The sequence below is a fragment of the Penicillium concentricum genome, assembly GCF_028827145.1.
Source record: "Penicillium concentricum strain IBT 3081 chromosome Unknown utg000004l_segment0_segment0, whole genome shotgun sequence".
Taxonomy (NCBI): domain Eukaryota; kingdom Fungi; phylum Ascomycota; class Eurotiomycetes; order Eurotiales; family Aspergillaceae; genus Penicillium; species Penicillium concentricum.
This window is the reverse complement of record NW_026622757.1, coordinates 858,647-879,253: the sequence shown is the minus strand read 5'-3', so window position 1 is coordinate 879,253 and position 20,607 is coordinate 858,647. Positions and strand designations below refer to the sequence as shown.

The 20,607-nt window shown below is 48.2% G+C and overlaps 13 protein-coding genes across 13 annotated transcripts; 8 read left to right on the top strand and 5 right to left on the bottom strand.

Moving 5' to 3' along the window:
* Positions 1 to 401: 401 nt before the first annotated feature.
* fhdA (putative transcription factor Tos4) lies at positions 402 to 2,019 on the top strand (the record flags this gene model as incomplete). The annotated part of the gene is made up of 2 exons (XM_056726992.1): positions 402 to 1,925; positions 1,993 to 2,019. The coding sequence occupies 2 exons, from the start codon at positions 402 to 404 to the stop codon at positions 2,017 to 2,019; spliced, it is 1,551 nt and encodes a 516-aa protein (XP_056575564.1).
* Positions 2,020 to 3,242: 1,223 nt separating this feature from the next.
* Positions 3,243 to 3,533, top strand: N7517_009268 (uncharacterized protein; the record flags this gene model as incomplete). The annotated part of the gene is made up of 1 exon (XM_056726991.1): positions 3,243 to 3,533. One exon carries the CDS (start codon positions 3,243 to 3,245, stop codon positions 3,531 to 3,533), a length of 291 nt encoding a protein of 96 aa, XP_056575563.1.
* Positions 3,534 to 3,990: 457 nt separating this feature from the next.
* On the top strand, positions 3,991 to 7,758 carry N7517_009267 (regulator of nonsense transcripts 2; the record flags this gene model as incomplete). The annotated part of the gene is made up of 4 exons (XM_056726990.1): positions 3,991 to 4,009; positions 4,071 to 4,115; positions 4,160 to 7,398; positions 7,450 to 7,758. The coding sequence occupies 4 exons, from the start codon at positions 3,991 to 3,993 to the stop codon at positions 7,756 to 7,758; spliced, it is 3,612 nt and encodes a 1,203-aa protein (XP_056575562.1).
* A 195-nt stretch (positions 7,759 to 7,953) lies between these two features.
* On the top strand, positions 7,954 to 8,262 carry N7517_009266 (uncharacterized protein; the record flags this gene model as incomplete). Its single annotated transcript, XM_056726989.1, has 1 exon — positions 7,954 to 8,262. One exon carries the CDS (start codon positions 7,954 to 7,956, stop codon positions 8,260 to 8,262), a length of 309 nt encoding a protein of 102 aa, XP_056575561.1.
* Positions 8,263 to 8,588: 326 nt separating this feature from the next.
* On the bottom strand, positions 8,589 to 9,016 carry N7517_009265 (Major facilitator superfamily domain general substrate transporter; the record flags this gene model as incomplete). The annotated part of the gene is made up of 2 exons (XM_056726988.1): positions 8,589 to 8,837; positions 8,888 to 9,016. 2 exons carry the CDS (start codon positions 9,014 to 9,016, stop codon positions 8,589 to 8,591), a joined length of 378 nt encoding a protein of 125 aa, XP_056575560.1.
* A 218-nt stretch (positions 9,017 to 9,234) lies between these two features.
* On the top strand, positions 9,235 to 10,229 carry N7517_009264 (SDR family oxidoreductase; the record flags this gene model as incomplete). The annotated part of the gene is made up of 3 exons (XM_056726987.1): positions 9,235 to 9,282; positions 9,347 to 9,948; positions 10,007 to 10,229. 3 exons carry the CDS (start codon positions 9,235 to 9,237, stop codon positions 10,227 to 10,229), a joined length of 873 nt encoding a protein of 290 aa, XP_056575559.1.
* Positions 10,230 to 11,203: 974 nt separating this feature from the next.
* On the bottom strand, positions 11,204 to 11,503 carry N7517_009263 (Short-chain dehydrogenase/reductase SDR; the record flags this gene model as incomplete). The annotated part of the gene is made up of 1 exon (XM_056726986.1): positions 11,204 to 11,503. The coding sequence occupies one exon, from the start codon at positions 11,501 to 11,503 to the stop codon at positions 11,204 to 11,206; it is 300 nt and encodes a 99-aa protein (XP_056575558.1).
* A 276-nt stretch (positions 11,504 to 11,779) lies between these two features.
* N7517_009262 (uncharacterized protein) lies at positions 11,780 to 12,331 on the top strand (the record flags this gene model as incomplete). Its single annotated transcript, XM_056726985.1, has 1 exon — positions 11,780 to 12,331. The coding sequence occupies one exon, from the start codon at positions 11,780 to 11,782 to the stop codon at positions 12,329 to 12,331; it is 552 nt and encodes a 183-aa protein (XP_056575557.1).
* Positions 12,332 to 12,886: 555 nt separating this feature from the next.
* N7517_009261 (dynamin) lies at positions 12,887 to 14,256 on the bottom strand (the record flags this gene model as incomplete). Its single annotated transcript, XM_056726984.1, has 3 exons — positions 12,887 to 13,286; positions 13,345 to 14,163; positions 14,234 to 14,256. The coding sequence occupies 3 exons, from the start codon at positions 14,254 to 14,256 to the stop codon at positions 12,887 to 12,889; spliced, it is 1,242 nt and encodes a 413-aa protein (XP_056575556.1).
* Positions 14,257 to 15,361: 1,105 nt separating this feature from the next.
* N7517_009260 (uncharacterized protein) lies at positions 15,362 to 15,794 on the top strand (the record flags this gene model as incomplete). The annotated part of the gene is made up of 2 exons (XM_056726983.1): positions 15,362 to 15,370; positions 15,474 to 15,794. 2 exons carry the CDS (start codon positions 15,362 to 15,364, stop codon positions 15,792 to 15,794), a joined length of 330 nt encoding a protein of 109 aa, XP_056575555.1.
* Positions 15,795 to 16,229: 435 nt separating this feature from the next.
* N7517_009259 (NmrA/HSCARG family protein) lies at positions 16,230 to 17,280 on the top strand (the record flags this gene model as incomplete). The annotated part of the gene is made up of 3 exons (XM_056726982.1): positions 16,230 to 16,442; positions 16,491 to 16,820; positions 16,867 to 17,280. The coding sequence occupies 3 exons, from the start codon at positions 16,230 to 16,232 to the stop codon at positions 17,278 to 17,280; spliced, it is 957 nt and encodes a 318-aa protein (XP_056575554.1).
* An 87-nt stretch (positions 17,281 to 17,367) lies between these two features.
* N7517_009258 (profilin) lies at positions 17,368 to 17,907 on the bottom strand (the record flags this gene model as incomplete). Its single annotated transcript, XM_056726981.1, has 4 exons — positions 17,368 to 17,502; positions 17,554 to 17,685; positions 17,792 to 17,841; positions 17,895 to 17,907. 4 exons carry the CDS (start codon positions 17,905 to 17,907, stop codon positions 17,368 to 17,370), a joined length of 330 nt encoding a protein of 109 aa, XP_056575553.1.
* Positions 17,908 to 18,537: 630 nt separating this feature from the next.
* On the bottom strand, positions 18,538 to 20,454 carry N7517_009257 (uncharacterized protein; the record flags this gene model as incomplete). The annotated part of the gene is made up of 1 exon (XM_056726980.1): positions 18,538 to 20,454. One exon carries the CDS (start codon positions 20,452 to 20,454, stop codon positions 18,538 to 18,540), a length of 1,917 nt encoding a protein of 638 aa, XP_056575552.1.
* Between the last annotated feature and the right edge of the window lie 153 nt (positions 20,455 to 20,607).

Genomic DNA, 20,607 nt, shown 5'->3' with positions numbered 1-20,607 from the left:
TTCAATTTATAAGTCACCATTTGTACAATACTTAGAGGCAGCAATTGAAATCGCGAATCTGCAGTGGAGTGTGGTTGGCGCCTATCGAACGCGTCTCGGGCTGTAAGCGTGCATTTCCGCGCAGGGTGGACAAGACGCCTCCGCCCCAGGGCATTCCACCACACACCTTTCGACCTTTTTCTTCAATGCTTCTCCTCCTTACTCCTTGACCAATCTCTTTCATCCCACCACACCCTTTTCTCTAGGGGAGGCCTTGAAGTCTTTCTCTTCTTCAACACTCTCTAGTTTCTTCTCTGTGTTCCTATAACACGCGGAGACGCGGGTCCTCGACCTCGACTCAGGTTTTTTTTTTTCTCGTGAGTAGGAGAGCTCGTTCGACTTCGTCCCACCTTTTTTTCACTATGGAGTCCTCTCCGTTGAAGAGCCGAGTTGGCTCTATCTTGGGCGTGAAACGTCCTGCAGCTCTACTGCCTGCCTTTGAGCCGAGCTCGTCGCCCTCCCTTCCTCGGCCTCAAAAGCGTGTAGCACGCGAACCAGATGTCTCGACGTATCCCACCCCGGTCCCGACCTCGTCGACTCATATCATGTCCTCTTCGCCTCCTCCTGGCGTCGCTGCCTCCCGACCCGCCCTGTCACGGTCCTTCTCTGCCGCCCTCGAACGCGCTCCCTTGTCTGCCGTGCCCGCCATAATGTTGTTGGAGAATGGGGAGCCGATTCTGATGGGAAGATCCAGTGTCTCATGCCACCACCAGCTCGCTGCTAGTCGGATGATCTCTCGTGTTCATGTCAAGGCTACATACAAGCCAGCTCCAAACCCGTTCGATCGGGATAGGGTTGAGATCGTGTGCATGGGATGGAATGGGATAAAGATTCACTGCCAAGGGAGGAAATATGATCTGGCCAAAGGCAAGACCTTTACCTCGGACATCAAAGATGCAGATATCATGATAGATGTCCACGAGGCTCGCGTTCTGGTTCAATGGCCTCGCAATGAACGAAGGGACTGCCCCTCTACCGACTCGGAACAGACCAGTGACGAAGCAACACCAACTCAGCGACGCCAATCCCGACGAGAGCTGCAGGAAAGTCCACTCCTGGATCGCCAGCGTCTGGCATCGCCTGTCTCCCCTTCGCCTGCTGCTCAGCATGCCATCCCCCCATCCTCGCCAATTTTCACACCTTCTCGTTCTCGTGCTGCAGTAGTAGTGTTCGAGGATGAGCCTTCTCCATTGAAGCGTCACAACACCGTCACTGGAGTGATGTCCCAGAGTGCCCGCCATGCTACTGCTATGCTGAACCACACCTCGCGGGCAAGCGAGTTGAGCGACCTGAGTAGGTCTGAAGAATTCTCCGACAACGACGAAGAAAATGATCCTATCATCCACTCCTTTGGACCATTCGGAGAGAACCTTCTTCCTCGTATGGCTTCTTTCCGGGCGGGTGATTCCCCCGTTCACACTGCTCGTTCTCCTCGCAGCCTTCTGCCCGCCCAACCTCTCCAGCCTACCCGGTCCCCTAGACAGCCAGCCACCGTCCACGAGGACAGGGAATTCGAGACCCCCGAGGTCAAGCCCCAGTACACCGACGAACGGTCCGAGAGAGTCCGCAACCACGCTGCCAATCAACTCGCCTTCTCACGACTTTCATCCACGCCTTTCTCCACCATCTTGAACAACCTCCCTCCTGCGTACTGGAAGTCCGGCCACGAGTACCCCACTGGCCTTCTCAGGTCTGATATCCGCAACATTCTCGAATCGACTAAGTTTATCGGCCGGGTTGCCCGTGAGGGCAAGGATGCCGCTGGCAAGCCACTTGAGAGTGAATACTACTATGTTCCTGATGAGGATGACGATGCGATGCGCCGATCTGCTGTGGTGGACGATCTTCGGAAGCCTGGCCTGCGCAACTGCCGGAAGCAGCACAAGGTTAGTACCTTCTCCATGTCTTTTATACATCCATTGATGTACCTGAACCCCACTAAATTGTTTCCAGCAATACTTCTGGCGCAAGCCCAAATGAATCATTGACCGAATAAGTTCCTTTGTCTTTCCGCCCTCGGATGGACTTTCTCAGTACATATTTCCAGTGATTCTTTGTCTCCCTAGTTGCTAGGGAGACCCGCATAGCGTGGCGTGAGGCATACCCTGTTTTTAGTTTACTATCATCAACTTCCTTGATTTTTTTTTGCTTTGTTTCTGGTTGGTCTTATTTCCTCGTTCCATTATCGACGTGTATGATTTCTTGGTTCCCAAAAAGCGCATGGATATCCCGAAGTTGGTCTTTGGGTTCCATTGCGTCATGTTTCCTTTGCCATCACTGGCCGTTTCGTTTGCCCTAGAGACCAGTTATTCTGATACCGGCTCTTCTGTGTTGCAGGTGTCTCTTTGGAGAGATACTTCGCTAGACTCTTAGTCTACTAACACTATTCAAGTCACGCGCCCTTCGCTGACTATGTATCCTACATCTGCTTTTGCCTCGTTGGTTTTGCCATTTTTGTCAGTCTGCTTTCCAATGGTTGAACGCACTCACGACTTGTATGTTAGCTTGTCAATTTCAAATATCAGCTCGAACAATTTGTTACCTTGATACTGTATGGAATGGCGTAAGCCCTAGATGGTTGTTATATCTTACCAGCTAGCAAGAGCGAAATTAGATTAAGGATGCTGGATTGCAATAAGTCATGCCAAAAAGCATAGTGAAGTTATTTAGCCATAAATCATTCGACTCGCCTGGATCCAAGGTGATACAGCAGATGCTCGCTGCAGGCTCGTGCCATTGCTGTCTTGATATCACGTTCATGTACAAACCAAACCCTTGACAAGCTCTACAATAGTAGATATACAATCATTATGTGAGAATATATCGATGATGCTCCTGTGTGCCTGTACCATCTCAGCTGTTCTACTCCTGGAGATAGCCTGTCTTCGCCACCCGCACGTCATATCCACCTCCACCCGAATGCAGATGAAATACTTGCTTACGCCTTGTGAGAGGTTCTCTTCACATGTATCATCTCTGCAAAACCCACTAGGATCAATCTCACTCATTGCCACACCGCAAATCTAGACTTTGAATACCCCGCACTGAAGAGGTATAAAAGGACAAGCAGAGCTGTGAACACAACATTTAAGGACTCCCAATATCTTTCTCTAAACCATCATAAGCTAGCTCCAAATTGGTAGCTGGAAAGCATCTTACGTCTCAATATCGATCTTACCCTCTATCTACCTACCTCACTCAAAATGGCATCAAACAACCAAAATGATAACCACGGCCAATTCTCGAATACCGGCAAAGAACACACTGTCACACTCCCCTTTGCTCAAAACCCCAATTCTTTAAAAGATACCACCGGGTCATCGGGTCCCAATCGAAAGGAGAAAGCTGCAGAGAAGTTGTGGAAGCCGACTTTCGATCGCAAACAAAGTTGGAGTAACGAGGACCGCAAGCACCAGTTGCAAGAACGATTGCACGGGTCGGAAAAGGGAAAGGAGATGGGGTTCACAGAGGCGCATAGGCATAGTGGGGATTAGAATGGTTCGAAACAGCATTTAGTGCTGCGATGATCGTCCTTTGGTGCAGGGTTATAACACATGGTGGGACCATAGGAAGTGGGCAGTTGGGGGGAGAGAGGGTTTAGGGACGATGAATCATGGAATTCTAAATTGAGTATAACGAAGGGTGAAATTGAGACTAAAATCGAGAGAATATAACGAAGCGTTAAGATAAAAAGTAATCAAGTGAAGTAGAAAGTGAAGTTATCGCACAAGTCGGGTGGATAAATGGATAAGCAAATAAAAGTCCGCCTGCAACTCCGCTCCGCCTTTGGACCATTTGGACCATTGGACCTGCATCTCTTCACTTCAAAGCTTCAAGCTTTGTGTTCACTCATCTGTTCTTTTCCCCCAATGTGGCATTCACGTCACTTATGCGCTTTCCTCTCGGACATTCAGAAAGGACCCCACGATTGAGCCTGTGTGACACACAGCCATGGATCGCCAACGTAAAAGTACGGTCTATCGGACCTCATCTTGGAGAACTTAACTGACGTTTGTCTTTTTTTATTGCAGGGGAGCTTCGCGACCTAAACGAGCGAGCCTGGGCAGGTGAATCTGGTGAGATCCCATCTGACTCCCTTTATGACGAAATGTCATTACAGCCCACCTTCGACATGATCCTAACGACTGGCAACCAGATGTATTCTCCACTAGCAAGTCCCTTGACTCGGCGCTCAAGAAGAACACCGCATTCATCAAACGTCTACGAACCGGCATTAGTGCCTCCGCCCTTTCCACTTTCCTCGCTGATATCCGCACCCTCTCGCTCCACAAGTACCTTTCCGAGATAATTTCCGCCTGCTACGAAGGCCTCTGCAAGCTCAAATCCCCCGGAGAAATTGCAGCTGGAGTAGAGGTTGTGAGTGCGCTGCACCAACGTTTTGGGCCCTGGGAATTCACACGGCAGATCGGCTGGCTGCTTGGCCGAGGACTGAGCACACCGGATAAAGCGCAGCTCAAGGCGCTCAGCCAGGAGATCCGCGAACGCGAAGAGAAAGACCGGCTGTCTCGGCACCGTGTTCTTCTCCGCGTTGTTACGGAGCTTTGGCTGGTTAATGTGCTGAAGACTCTCGATGACGTCGAGCGACCTGAGGAACTGGGTGCCAAGGGCAAGGAGGGAGCAGTTGGCATTGGGAGCAAGCCGTCCGATGCCCCGCTGAAAGCCAAGACCCCCGCGGCGGGTGCGAAAGACCAGGACAAACAGGCTGACCCATTCCCATTGGAGGTTCTGAAGGAGTTGCTCGGCCATGACCGTGATCATACGAACCTGCCTCTTGCAGTCTTGTTTGTGAAGAGTTTCAGCTGGGATATCGTCGGCTCGAAGCTTGCCGAAGACGGCAGAAAAACAGTTGAAGCGGATGGCGCTACTACGACTTCTGGCGTCGACGCGCAGACTACAGAGACCAATGGGGATGTCCACTCGGAGACCGATTTGCCCCTGACCCCAGAGAAAATTCAGCAGCGGTTTAGAAATATCTTGAACCGTTACCTTGAAGATGTCAAGGCCCATGTGGTTCGAGACCAGAGAGCGCTGGCACAGCAAAACCGCCGTAATGCCGAGGCATACGTGAAGAGTGGCGAGATCTTCGAGGACCGCCAGGCTAATTTCGAGAAGCAGTCCAAGGTCTTAGAGAAGCTCGTAGCCAATACTCAGGTGCTATGCGAGGCTTTGGGAACGGAAATGCCCGATCTAGCCGAGAAGGAACCCACTGATGCTTCTGCCAGTGGTGGCATTGGCCTTGTGAAGACCACGGACTACCTACGAGGCCAAGGCGAAGGCGCCGGGATTTGGGAAGACGAAGAGGAAAGACGGTTCTACGAGAACCTGGTCGATCTGAAAGGCAAGGTGCCTGCGGTCTTGCTCGAGGATGGGAAAAAGAAGAAGACCGAAGGCGAGGAGTCTGGTAAAAAGAAACTAGATGGCGAAACCGCCGATTCCGCCGAGCCTTCGGACGAGAAGTCTGCCGCGGAGGCTGATGACCAGTCAACTGCCATTGCCAGCAAGACTGTGGGTGCGCAGGTAGACTCCCTTCTTTCCAAGCTTCCCGAGTTGCAAACCAAAGATCAAGTCGACCAGTTTGCTCTCGATTTCTGCTGGGTCAACTCTAAAGCATCACGAAATAGGCTGGTTAAAGCTGTCTCGGACATCCCCAAGGGTCGCATTGATCTTTTGCCTCTGTATTCTCGCTTGGTGGCCACCCTTGGACAATACCTTCCAGATATTCCGCAGGGACTGACCACGTACCTCGATGAAGAGTTCCGAAGTCTGCAGCGACGCAAGTCCAAGGAATTCCTTGGTCAAGTACGCATGAGCAATGTTCGCTACCTAGCTGAACTGACCAAGTTTGGTGTCGTTCCCGAGCATATCATCTTCCATTGTTTCAAGGTTTCGCTCGACGAATTTTCGCGCATGAACATTGAAATTATCGGTCATTTGCTGGAGAACTGCGGCCGTTACCTTCTGCGCAACCCCGACTCATCCCCCCGGATGGCCTCTTTCCTCGAGACCTTGAGTCGCAAGAAGACCGTGCAGCATCTGGCCCAGCAGGAGCGGATGGTTATCGAAAATGCCATCTATTATGTTGACCCGCCACCACGCCCGGCAATCCAGCAGAAGGAACGTACGCCCATGGAGCTGTACATCCGCCGCCTAATTTACCTAGATATGAACAAGCGCAATTACACCAAGATCTTGAAGTCCATCCGCAAACTCCACTGGGAGGAGCGCGAGGTCGTCGAGATTCTGGAACGCGTGTTCAGCAAACCGGTCAAGGTGAAATATGGCAGCATTCACCTTTTGGCAATTCTTGTCAGTGCTTTGTACCGGTACCACCAGGACTTCGTCATTGGTATCGTCGACAACGTCCTGGAGCAGGTCACGCTTGGTCTCGAGCAGAACGACTTCAAGTTTAATCAGAAGCGTATCGCAGAAATCAAATACCTAGGTGAGCTTTACAACTACAAGATGATCGATTCCCCCGTGATCTTCGATACATTGTACCGAATTATCACATTTGGGCATGAAGGTGGTACCCCGGCCCCTGGAAAGATCAGTATGCTAGACTTGCCGGACGATTACTTCCGTCTGCGCTTGGCATGCACCCTTCTTGATACATGTGGCCACTGCTTTGACCGTGGATCTGCCAAGAAGAAACTGGATTTCTTCCTTGCATTCTTCCAGTATTACTTATTCACCAAGGATCCGCTGCCCATGGATGTCGACTTCCTTGTCCAGGACACGTACCACTCTATTCGCCCGCAGTGGAAGCTTGCTACTGATGGTGAAGAAGCGACCCGAATTTTCACAGAAGCTGTTGCCCTGAACTACAACGTTCAGGATTCCGAGAGACCTGTTGAAGCCGATGAAGAAGATGCGGAGAGCAGCTCTTCTGATGAGGACCTTGAGGAGGATGCTATTCCCGAAATAGACGAAGACCAGGAATCCAGCGATGAGGCCGAAGTAGGTCCCCCATCTCTTCTGCATGAAGTACGCCCAATTAACCAGTTTAACCCGTCGAAGGCGTCTGGACCCAATCCGGAGGCAAATGACGACAGCGATAGCGAGTCTGAGGACGAACAAATCATTGTCACCAGACAGGAAGAGGAGCGAGACCCAGTAACCGAGGCTGAATTTGATCGAGAATTCGAGAAGATGATGGCCGAGAGCATGGACTCGCGACGGTTCGAACGCAAGACCGTTTTTGATATTCCTCTTCCCATGAAGCGCCCCCGCGAAAACATGCCCAGCGATTCCAGCCCCGAGCCAGTCCCGGCAGTGCCAGTTGCGCCCAAGACAATGGCTTTCTCCCTGATGACAAAGAAGGGAAACAAGCAACAGGTAGTGCTTTCTATCCATCTCTGCAATATTTTGCAATTTGCTAAACCTGTCTAGACCCGCACCATCGATCTCCCGTCGGACTCGACATTTGCCATTGCCATGCGGAGTCAGCAACAAGCCGACCGGGAAGAACAGCAGCGTATCAAGAACTTGGTCCTGAACTACGAGGCGTCGACCGAACCCGAACCCACCGAGAGTGAGCAATATCCCCTGGTCAACGTTAACCGGAACTTCCAACTGAGATATCCAAAAGCAGCAACCCAGGAAAAGCGCACCCCCACTGGCCAGCGAACGGACAAAGCCGGCGCCAACCGGTCCGCCTTCCGTTCCCGCAAGCTCCAGCTCAGCGACGTCAATTGGTAATGAATGCTGTTACTATCTGGACCGAGGTCCATATTCCATATCTTCACTTGACACAGCAGCCAGCGCCTTTCCCTAGTGGAAGATTGCCATCCCACCATGGAACAATCCTTCCGTCTCTGCACTGCCTAGTGTGAAAAACTCTTGGTTCAACCCAATGAGCTTATCTATGGTATACGTCACACCGCGAGTATGCAAATGCCGTATGAGTATGACCAGGAATCCGTTCTCGCTAATGGAATCTACCCCGTCGCGAATGCCATCGAAATGGATGAACTCCTGTTGCTCGGGACCCTTCTTTTATCACTTTCCCATCCTGATTGGCGATTTCCTGAGCTGAGTGGAGAGCTTGATGTTCTTCATCCCCGCGCACAGAATCCCGAATCCCGATATGGTCGCCAATCATCACTTACCATGGCGAAAGACATCACCACTTTGCTGCCCTCTTGTGAAGATCGTACACTATTCGATTTAGGGGTGATGGGGGTCAATGGCTCGGAAAACTAGAGAATCAATTAGAATGGATGGAGACACAATTACGAATGTTATGCTATGGATGTATCTCTTAGCCGATCTCTATTGTCTAGCGGTAGTACCCAATGTAACTGGATTTCTTTGCACCAAGAAAATGAGAAAAACAAATTGCTTTCATGACTTAGATGTGTTTAATGGCTCTTACCTCTCCTTATTATCGTGGCCAAATGCATTAATATGTCTCAAAAGCCATCTTGCCTGACTTGTTTCTAAAGTGCAAATAATTCTCACCAGCATGTTAGCCACCACACCCGAAGAAATTGTTAGATGCCGCTCCTTCCCTTATTCATTATGCGTGCTTACAAGATCGCTTTGCAGTATGCTTGGCTGAGAGCTGCCTCTACTACTGCCACCACAGCAGGGCTATATGATTTCATTGCAGCAGCACCTTGAGATGCCACAACCATTAAATCTTTTGAACACTCTTTGCGCACTGGAACAAGCCAGATATATCCAGTCGGATCACCCATATCAGCAGAGATCATGGTGTCAATTGTTGATACGACGGGGACAGGCCAGAAATAGAGGCCATAGCCACAAGAAAGAGTCTATATGCGCTATTAGAATGCACAATATGACTGACGTGTCATATACATACCGAAGATACAATCCATGTCTCCAAAGTGACAACCGGTTCATTTGATTTATTAGAAACAGTCGAAGGCGAGCTTGGTGTCCCTGTTGAAGAACCAGCCTGTATCGGGCTCTTTTCCGTGTCTACAGCCATGCTGCAATGGATTGTGTGGGCGAAATAGGAGAAATGGAAAGAGAAACAATTTCAATAAGCCTCTTACGGCACGCTATAGTCATGATACGAAGAGAGGGGCATGGATCTTCTCGCGCTAACACTACAATATGATAAAACCCCGGAGAATTGAGTCTTTCTTTCCCAAAATGATTCTTTCCCCATTAACTATCAAACATCACCACATATCTTCTCATATAATGGGCTCACAAATTGATACCCGTGTTGCTATCGTCGCGGGTGCCACTGTCAGTACAATGAAACTGACTACACAGGACCCACTATCAGTCACTGACCAGAGGTCCATTACAGTCTGGCATGGGGCTTGACCTCGCCAAGCACCTCTGCACTAAAGGATGGAAGGTCGCATGTGTAGGTCGACGCCGCGAGGCCGGTGAAGCCCTCGTGAAAGACCTGCCCCAGGACAGAGCGCAGTTCTTTGCCGCCGACGTCTCCAACTACGACGAGTACGCGAGTGTATTTCGCAAAGTACATGAGCTCTGGGGACGTATTGATGCATTATGCGCCAATGCCGGTATCGTCGATACGTCTTCCATCTACATCTACGACTCGAAGAACAACAGCGTCGACAACATCCCACCGGTACCAGATCTGTCTGTCGTGGATATCAATTACAAGGGCGTTGTGTATGGTACCCAACTGGCAATCCATTTCATGCGCCATAACCCGCAGCCTGGTGGTCGCATTGTCGTCACGGGTAGTATTGGCTCCATCTTCCCCCATCCGTCATATCCAGTATACTGTGGCACCAAGGCTGGAGTGAATCACTTCATACGGGGCATTGCTCCGTTGCTGAAGCAAAAAGAGAATATTTTGATCAATTGTGTCTTGCCGGGGATTGTGAACACGCCTATTGTGCCAGCTGATATGGTTGCCGCTGTCAGTCCTGAATGGTAATATTTTGTTTTGTCTTCGAGTAGTATGGCGGAATACTGACATCCTGGAACTTAGTCTCGCCCCTGTGAAAACCATTCTCAAAGGCTACGAAACCTTTTTAGAAGACTCGACTGGCATGGCGGGTGAGCTATTAGAGTGCTCAGCCCACAAGTTGATCTACTACCAAAGGCCCGAGCCTGGAAATGGCCATATCACAAAGCGGGCTGTCACGGTCTGGGAGCCATTGTTCCGCATCATGCATGGCGAACACTCTGAGCTGCCGGATGCTATTCCATGAGCACATCGGGGGGGGGGGGGTTAGAACTTCAAACTGAGACTACCATTGCCCTAACTGGCTAGCGTCCTAAAAAAAAGTACAGTTAGGCTCCACTAGCACGGTTTAGCGACGATCTTCTAGAGTTCAAATCCTTGTCAAATAATCTCAAGAGAGCCAATAACGATTTTGTTTCGATTTTCACATCCGTTTTGTTCGCGGCAACAGGGGTTATTTTTCTTTCGCACGGGTCTCAAACGGCGTGAATGTGATATATTATCGTCATACGGTCTGCTTTGCTTATTGTCGTTGCCGCACGTGCCTTGGGATTTATGCATTGGCCCGTGTATTTCCCGCTTTAACGCTCTGTTCGTGACTTGGCAATACAACGGTGCGCGAGTGACTCCACAACGAATTGGCACTTGTCCCGGACGGCCCGTCAATGTCCTTTATAGGTTCAAGCCCCAGCCAAGATTTGATAGGTCGAGTTCAATCTCGTTTCACTACTCCATACTTGATCAGCCCATCGATGGGTGTTCCCGTGGGCGAGAGCAGAAAACGAATCCCTAAAGGACCCTACGATAGTGCAGGTTTCTCATTTATCGATTCAGTTAAACGCCTGCGACTGACGAGTGGAGTATATTCTCGTGGATTGCTCTTATTCGTGTTATTCTGTTGGGGCCATGTCGCATGGGGAAACTTCTATTCTGTGCTCCGCAGAGTTTCCCCTTTCTCGCGCTTTGAACCCAGCATTTGACCGAAATTTGTTGTGTTCTCATCATGCAACTCCAGATGATCTGAATAATGACCTCTAAAATAGGTTCATGCCAAGCTAGAAAAAAGAAGACAGACAAGTCCGAAGAAACTCCAAAGATCCAACGAGGATCATCCACTATTCCAGAGACCGAAAAACCCCGACAATAATGTTAACACTTGTGCCCACAAGTGGCCCCGACGATCTACAATATCATATCCCCAAACGGGTCCAATCCCACCATCTAACCATTAAGAAAAGCACCCACCTGATTCTCCACCACCGTCGCCCCCATAACCTCACGCATACCCTCATCACAAAAAGCATGCTGATCCCGGAAATAAAACCCGCTATCCGAGATTTCCACGGCAACTCTGTACAGCTCCTCTCGGGGTAAGTGACTGCCGGGCATATCAGTCAATCCCCGACCTGCGGATTCGCCGCCATCCCACAAACCGAACGAGTCGGGCAATCGTTTCCACATCGATGAACCGACCAGGCGGGAAACTGTCTCAGCCTGTTGAGTCGACAAGATTAGTACCATGCCCGGGATGGGTATACCCGTGGGCCTTGGGCGTTATAGACGGGCACTCGAAAATCCAAATAGCCCACCGCCCACCGTGGACGGGCGATGTCGCAGTCTACCTTGTGGAGATAGTTAAGAAGTGGGAGGCCCGGTATAGACCTCACATCGAACGGCTAAAAAACGACTTCTCAGGCTCGGTAATGGTGATGTGGCACGTCTATCCGATCTTGACAGTCCCCAAGTGTCAGAGAGGCTGAAAGTTCAGGAGTCCTGCTGGAGCTGTGCTAGAAATGAATGGCCTTCTCCAACGAGGAAGAAAGCTACAAGGGAATTGGCTTGCAGACTTTCTCCCCTGATATGGTATGCGCACCCTACGATAATCAACCAGTGTCAGAGTCTGTCGGAGATAAGTCTTCATTTACCTTCCTCTTGCCGAAAGATGACAGTTCTTTCCTCGTCTGTTCCATCATCCCCGTGCGCGAGGGAGATTTTCTAGGTGTCTTTTCTGGTAAGATTCGTTTCTCGGAAACCTGGAGTCCCAGACACGGTATTCACGGTCCTGTCGGCAACCTGTGGTTAGATTATTCAAAAGTCACTGGTACGCTGAGCCAAATGTGCGTTTCAGAAACTGGTGGGTCCGCAAACGTTCGCATTCAGTGGGATTTAATCCACGATGATGTTGACAAAGATAATTGCTCATCCTGGAGAGTTTCGGTGAAAGCTACTAAGCCAATAATGCCATTTGAACCTCTCGTTCGCGAGGCTTCTCAGCAAGAGCAATACGTATTGCACTTATCTCCTAAGCATGCAAAGAGAGGCTTTCTCGAAATTTGCGAAGCTGACTAAAACCATGTTGAACATCTTGATTGCTATTTTTTATTCGAGGCGGCATTTTCCAACAAGCCGAGTCTTCAATGTAGCGTTGCTCATCTAACATTTGCCGGGGGCCATTAGGATACGATTAGAGAGCATATTAATTCGCTGGATGGATAGGCGACAACCAGGAAGCTCAGGGCATTGAAAACAAGATACAGCTTCAAGGACAGAAATCAGATATCGCAAAATTGGTTATGATATTTTTTCGATCGGACGTGGTTTCAAAATATGAATTTTCCAGGCCAGGCTGAGACGTCATGGGTGAGGTATTAAGGTAAATCCTATATTAATGTACGAGGTAGTTTGTGTGTCTAGAATACGATCTCATGTATATCGGGAGCAGCTACACGTCCAAGATGGAATCTTAGGTACACATGCTTCTATTGAATTAAAGACGTTGTGAAAGACTGAAGTATTTTCTACTCTCTAGCCCTTGTTGAGGCTGTATCTTTCTTATTTCATTGAACAGGGATAATCGGATTTTTCAAAAAGCGATCCAATGCATTTCCAAATGTATTTCTGTATTTAAAGCAGGATTTTTCGTCCAGCCTCGAGATCTTGAGTCTCCTTCTGCAATCTGTGACGCCTCCTCCGAATGGACAGTTCCTCCCCGGCTATATGTTCCAATTGATCAGGAGAAAGGCAATAGACCCAAGATGGCGAGAAGATATTCATCGGGGCCTCGGGTCCAGTGACCAGATGAAAGTCCGCCGCCTGCATGCACACATTTTCAACAAATCTTTTTCGTGCGACCTTGTAGTATGATTTCAAAATGTCATGGATATCCTCGACCGTCTGCTTAGAATTACTCATGTGGTGAATTCTCACAAGATCAGAAACTTGATAACAATCCCTTTTTGAGCCATCATGCATATCCACAGAGAATGAAGACTTCTTAACAGCAGACGCAATCCGTTCCTGGCGACTGAAATCCGAGTTACTCAATAAGCCGCAGTCAACTCAAGATTAGGTCTTAGACTTACCCCTTCTGTAAATTGCTATTTAAGTAATGGTTTTGACTCATCGGTGTTCCCTCTCTCTCAATTTTCAGGAGAAAGTCCGTCATTGAAAGAGATTTCCGATACCTCTCAATTAGCCCATCCATCAAAAACGTGAGAATATTTGAGTGTAGTATGGGATCGCGACAGGATATCTTCAAGGCCGTGCTGATAAAATTGTGAACGATAGATATTATATCACAGATGTAGCCTTCGGCTAGAGGAGGCCATTTTGCAGATTGTTTCTTCATGACGGTGGAAAGGATCGAAGAGCTAAATGTTCCTAGCTCAAATCCACGAGACTCTAGATAGAGATCTTCGATCCAAGAGAGTATACCTTGTGTTTTTGAATACTCTATCTGAACGCAATCATGCAAAATGTCCTCAATGTCGTGGCAAATATCGATTTTCCTTCTGGGTATAGAATTGATGTCGTCGTAGGCTTCTTTCTCCTCATCTTCATCTTCCCCAACTTGGGCGCCGACAGAACTTGGTGGGGAGGTCACTGATGTTTTGGGATCATTTTCCGAGTCGTCATCATGGCCATGAGCATTGAAGCAGTATACATGCCCTTTGTTGGAAACTTCGTCAGAAAATTGCGCATTTCGGTTAGCCACTAGAGTTGCCAGTCTTAAGCTATGGTATTCATCGAAAGAATCCTGGGACCCGTAATTGGTATGGAGAGCGTTCTCTGTGATGCGCTGGAACTTTGATACAACTTCGAGCAGATATCGGCTTTGCTGCTCAGGGGACTCACGTTCTGCCCCAAGGCTTTCAAGAGCCTTTCTACATTCCTTGAGGCGCCTGGAAACCTCAGATCGTACCTTCGATCCAATTAGCTCAGGTAGATCTAGTCTCTGCACAAGAAGCCCACCTTTGGAAATTCCCGCCGCACATTTGAGGCCAGAAGAGCTTGGAGTCGCCACCCAAGGGCTTCAATACCATAGTTTTGCTTCGAGAGACGGCTCCAAGGGGGCGAGCTTCTGAATTTCTCTTCTTCGATGTCACGAATCTTGGACGAGTCTTAAAGATCCTTTTGCAGGCTGCGAAGGACACTCATCGCGCAGCGTATGATGAATGGATGCAGACTGCCAAAGAAGCCGAGGATCGTGGAGAAGATATGACAGTAGCGAAGGCGGATAAGATGTGGCCATTTGACGCTAGATAGAAGCAAGGGTCGATCAATCAAAAGGTCGGCTAGTTGTCAATCACTATCCCCGAGACAGCAATGAACTGAAGGGATTCATGTGGCAGGTGTTCAAATAAGTCAAATTTAGCACAAAATGAACCCTTTATATCGCAATTTTTCCCCTACACTTGTAATAGCAGTGCTGTTTTAAAATAAGGCACTGAGGGGATTTGAACTGCCGGTGGTTTTCACTGGGGATCGTTTTTCACGCCTCTCCATACGGTGTATAAATCATCAACCTATTCTGGCACGGAATCCGCCCGGTAGGCCTATAAAAGGAAGCTTTCTGTATATTATAGATTTATCTATCGCCACATTCAAGGTGGTTTACTACTATATATTAGCCATATATTAACTCTACCATCTACCATCTACTGTCTTCTCACTATTTCTTACTTTGAACTTTTCTCTCACGATTATTATATTGACAAAAGCATACGTGTTTCAATATACAACCTGCAGCAGCAATCTTACACCGGCTTTCTTATTGCAGAATTCGAGGCACCTAAATTTTCAGGCTAGATTAAAATGAGTGCATGCGACCCTAAAAGCTATGCGGCATGCCCCTTCGTACCCTAAAACTCACGCCTCATTTTCCAACTCTACACTCGTGTCTCACCGAGAACTTCTGCATCACTAAGAGAACCACAAAACGTTACACTCTATCGGGACGAGGATTCCGATGATGACCCAAGTGAAGGGAAAATTGATGCCTATCGCTTCGTGCCCTTCGGAAAATACGGCCTATTGGCGGAGCCAGCCGATCAACATCGCGAGGAACTCACCTATAATTTCTGCTGGCGCACCGATATCATGTGCACAGTGAGAAACCAAGATCAGGACACTTAGGTCATTAATAATCCAAGCCCTAGTCTGACTCGGAATCCCTCATCCCAACTGGGCTCTAGTACTCAGGCTACTCCAGCTGAGAAGACCCCGGCAAAGCCTCTCAAGGCTCCAGTCCACCCACATCCACAAGTCTAATGCAACCAGTCTCGCCAAACCAGGTTTAATTCGGGGTCCCAACCCAGGCTTAGGGGAAATCAAGAAGCTCCCAAAGCGCCCCGCAGAGCCTCTGGATAAGAAATTTCTCCCCAAACTCAAGAAGGACAAGTACAAAGCCAAGGCCATCATTCGTGACAAGTCCCTTACGGCTGTTCTAGATGAAACGGAGCTTGGTAAACCTCTTGCGGAGTACGTCCGGGATCTGGCGGACCCCGAGCGACCTACTAGACTCACTCAATGAAAGAGTTGGGATCAATACCTTGCTCCGACTGAGAAACGCATCCCGAGTCTTAGAAGTCTGCGTAGAGGGCCCAAGGCAAAACTAAACAGAAAAAGAAACCTGTCCTCCGTTTACAAATACTAAGTAACTTTTCTGATACGTAGTCCAGATTCTCTTAACTGGTAGATTTCTACGTATGCCCTAGGCTTCAGATCGGCCATACTCACGCTAAGGCATATAGTCTGTGATAGCGCAAAGCCTTATCAAATTAAAACAAAGAATTATCAGAATAATGAATGGGGTCAATCAAATACCCCCCAATAAGTGCAGTCCAGTGGAGCTCTCCAATATATTATTATGTGGGATTGATGAATCTCATGAACACGTGTACTGTGGCCTATAAATCCATAACTTCCCCACCAAATTTAGTATTTACCTAAACTATCACATTTCAACATGACAAGAGAATCTAAGATTATTACTGTCATTGGAGCGACGGGCATCCAGGGAGGGTCGGTCATTGCTGCTGCTCTCAAGTCTGGTGACTGGAAGATCCGCGGAGTTACTCGCAATGTCAACAGTGATGCATCCAAGGCCCTGGTTTCGAAAGGAGTCGATATGGTGATGGCAGATTGGAACGATGAGAGCACCTTAGTGAAAGCATTTGAGGTATAATTCTTAATACGCTTATAAGAAATTTAGCTAACTCAACAAAAGGGTTCATATGCCATTTATGCCGTTACTGATTACTGGGCTGGTTTCATGACTCAGAGTGTCGAAGAACTGATTGAGATCGAAGCTAGACAAGGCATCAATCTTGCCAAGGCAGCTTCTCAGACTTCCTCTCTGAAGCACTTTGTATGGAGTACTGTTCCCGACCATGTGAAGATCTCGAATGGAAAACATTCTATACCTCACTTTGAGGGAAAACTCCAGGTCGATGAATTTATCAAACAAGACAAAGGTCTACTCAGCAAGACCACCTTCCTTTGGGTTGGATACTACGGGACGAACATCGTTCTGCCTATGATTGTCCCAAATCTTCTCGTAGGTTCAACCCTCAACCCAAAGAGTATTGTACTGATTTATGCAGCAAACGTGCGGAAAATATGTCCAACTTTTCCCGGTTTCAGACGAAACCCCTATTACAACAGTTGGCGACCCTAAAGTCAATACTGGCATCTACGCACTCGCCATCTTCAACCAACCTCAGCTCACATTCGGCAGGATTGTTCTAGCGCAGTCTGAGACCAGGACAACTCGTGAAATTATTGATTTATGGTCCCAGGTCTCAGGAAAGCCCGCTGACTATGTTCAAGTTCCACTTGATCACTATGATAATCTATGGCCCAAGTGGGGACGAGAGGTTGGCCTTATGTTGCAATTCTGGGAGACAGCTCGTGAAAAGAGCTGGACTGCCGATGAACCCGTTCTGACAAAGGAAGACTTGAACATTTCTGGTTTGATTGGGATGAAGGAGATTTTCAGTTCTTTTGACTGGTCTTGAATTTTGTATCCAAACCATGGAGAAGTTGAGACATATGAACTTCAAAGGACTTGAAAATTACCATGTATTATCTAAAAAGACATATATCTAATATCCCGCACTAATCAAGTAGTTCACCAGTGACTCGGTGACATTGGTAGCTTCTTCGGGTTGGACAGTCTCGGAGTAATGTGCAATCACTATTGCCTCGTTCGTCTTCGCAACGATGACACCTTGCTTGCCCTATAACACTTTGTTATGGCGAGATGAAACAAAGGGGTAGCTAGAACATACACTCCTGCCATAGATGCTCCGATCATCTACTTTTATAGCCAAATATCTATGTTCTTCGATGTAGAATCCCTCCGACAGGAAACGTGGGTCGATGTAGCCCTTGATAAGAGCTTGGACTTGATTTTGCTCGACCTATACAAAATTATGTTAGTGGTCCATAGTCTCCAAATGGCAGATTCAACCTTGCATTAAACCCTGCACTAGATGCCCAAGAAGGACCTCCCGTTGCACTGAATACTGCAGCTTTGTCGATTTTGCCAGATCCGATCAAAGTTTGGTCGACGTAGCCTGAGATCATATAATCAGCTCCCTTTTCGAGATATCAAATAGTAAGTCAGTACCTTGCCAGCTCATTTTTGTGAAATGTATGATGAAAAGTCGGGTGGATGATAGGAAGTAGTGAAGTTGAAAGTTATAACATGAATATTGAAATTTTATAAGGGCCATCACTACTTAAGTGCACTAAAAACTAGTGGAATCACGCATGCTGACAGTTATCGGTATGTTTAACCTCTTAAGATGCTACATGTCTAAAATCGCTAAAATAGCCGAGATTGAGGCTACCTGATATATGGCTAGAACGTTCTTTTAAGGAAATATCCTGCCAGACCACGTCAGATCAGTTTATATCCTATGCTAATTAAATCAGACCCCTTGCCCTTTATAGATCTAGAGGTATGAAAGTCTTTGCCGGGAGATGCGATGGAGATCTCATGCATTTATTAGCTCATGTTTATATTGCACGGTTATTCAGAAGCATTTGTAGTGTTCCAAGGTTTCATTAGTATAGAGAAAAGTGCATATAAAGTTAATACAGAAAGTGGATATTCAGACCATCAATAATTATTGGCACGGCTACAAACCAGCCAGTCAGCAAGGTAATATTTCTATCTCCAGGGCCATATTTGCGGCTATGAAGTAGTCACCTTGCGCCATTATTCGCTGTGTTGCCCCTTCTAACATTGATACAAGATCTCCATAGACTCAAGGGGAGGCTTCCCCGTTAACATATTCCGCCTCGACTTCCAGCAGGTCATCTGGTAACATCCCCGGTGCCGGCCAACCTTCTCTTCGGTAAATTGACCATTCAAGGTGGGTTCCATGATCCATCAATCGGTTTTTATTCTCAGAGTATGCCAAATGAGCCGGGACACGCATATACCTGAACCCTCTCAACCCCGGGAAACGCAAGTGATGAAGTAGATCATGGCCGGGATCAGACTTGTACTCGTCTGCTACGATCTGAATGACCGTTTGATCAATTTCAAATTGTCGATCGACACAAATGAAATACAGTGGGCATGTGTTGCTGGTCTTGGGATATAAGTGAAGATCCTGGACAATGTCCCAGATGTCTTTCACCTTTCCATCGACCATGTCAGTATCGCTCTTCCAGTGTATGAATGAATACTCAGGCCTTGGTTCTTCATTTCGGGAGTCAACCTCAGAGTCAGATCCATCCGACTCATCAAATGCTAACATAATCCCCTTTAGACTCTGTTTTCCGGCTTCGGTCAACTGATTCGTGAGGGAAAACACAACTCGAATCCAATTTGTCCTGATGGCAGGTAACCACGTGGGTGGGTTGATGAAGAAGGGTTGTTCCGGGTGCCATAATTCTTCTTCAGCGCCCTTTTTACGGGGGCCATTCTCAAAAGCTCCTCTATAAGCATCAACACATCCAAATCTTTCCATGTCTGTGCAGAGATCCCCAAATACCATATGTCTCATGGCGACCGGGCTTGGGTAGGCAGACTTGATGGTCAAAACGTTGAACTGGGCCTCATCGAGATCAGACAAAGGCTTGCGCAGAAATATCAGAGGCATGATTCCAGGTCTTGCCCCTAGTTCTGCATCCCAAAGACGATATTCCTCCCAGAAGTCCATGAGATCCAGTCGGGTCTTCATGCGGTGCCGGTCCCATGGGATCAGCTCCAGGGTCATATCGGGAGTCTCGGTATACCAAGGCTCAGTCTCAGAGATCCACTTCCCTTCTGACAGTCTTTTGACCATCTTCTCGGCGGGAAACATTGCCGGAAGCGACTCCTGTAAAGTTTGCTGTGTCTTCTCGAGCTCTTGTGCTGTTGTATCATACAAGAGGAAGATGACTAGATGCGTATTTCCTGGACGACGTTTCCACACAGGCATTCTGATTGGGGTGCTGTGTGTATTGGAAACTTGCACCGCTAGCTCCATGGGTAGATGGCGACTTAGAGTAGTCACCACCGCGTTGGCATAGTACTCTCTTCCTGCTATATCCCCTGGTCTGGATGTGAATGGTTCTTGATTGGGGTCATGCATTGTCAATCCCCTCCACCCTATCGCATGAGCCCACAAAGGTCCCCAAGCTTTGTGGACGGATCTGAACCCGCTTGGTTGAGGGTCATGGTCACTCCATAGGAAATCTATGTCGTCGAGATTGAACATTTCTTTTTGAGCGGAGCAAATAGCACGCCTTGCGAATACAGACAATCTATCTGATTGGGTATCACGACATGTAGATAAGAGGATTATTGAAATGACGCCTGACATCAAGTCAGCGTCCGGCAGATATTTCCCTGATAGTTGACGTTTGGTCGCTTCATCCGCCACGATGATTCTTGGTCGACCGGATCGGTATGCTAGCACAGCGAGGGCATGAAGGTTGCTTTGGCTATCCCGGCATGGACCTTGTCGAGCAATAGATTCGAGAAGCCGAGGAGGTGGGGACCATGGACGAACCTTGACTTCAGTGACACCCTCTTGGAAAGCGGCCCCAAAGTAGTCGTCAGAACGAAGTTCGAGGTCGTCATTGAGTGTCTGCTGGATACGCCCAATAAGCATCGCTTGGCTCGGTGCAGATAGGTCGGCCAGCAAGACTAGTGGCCATATGTAAGCTGGGTCCATGGGTTCATCTAACATCCTGGATGATTTCTTGGTGCACTCCCGGTGTATAGAAGGACAAGTTGAGGCTGAGAAGGTGGTGTTGCTCCGCCCCCACTACACGCTAGTCTGGATAGTATCAAGTTTGCCTGAAATGGCCCTTCGATGTCATGGTATCCAAGCTGTAGGTGG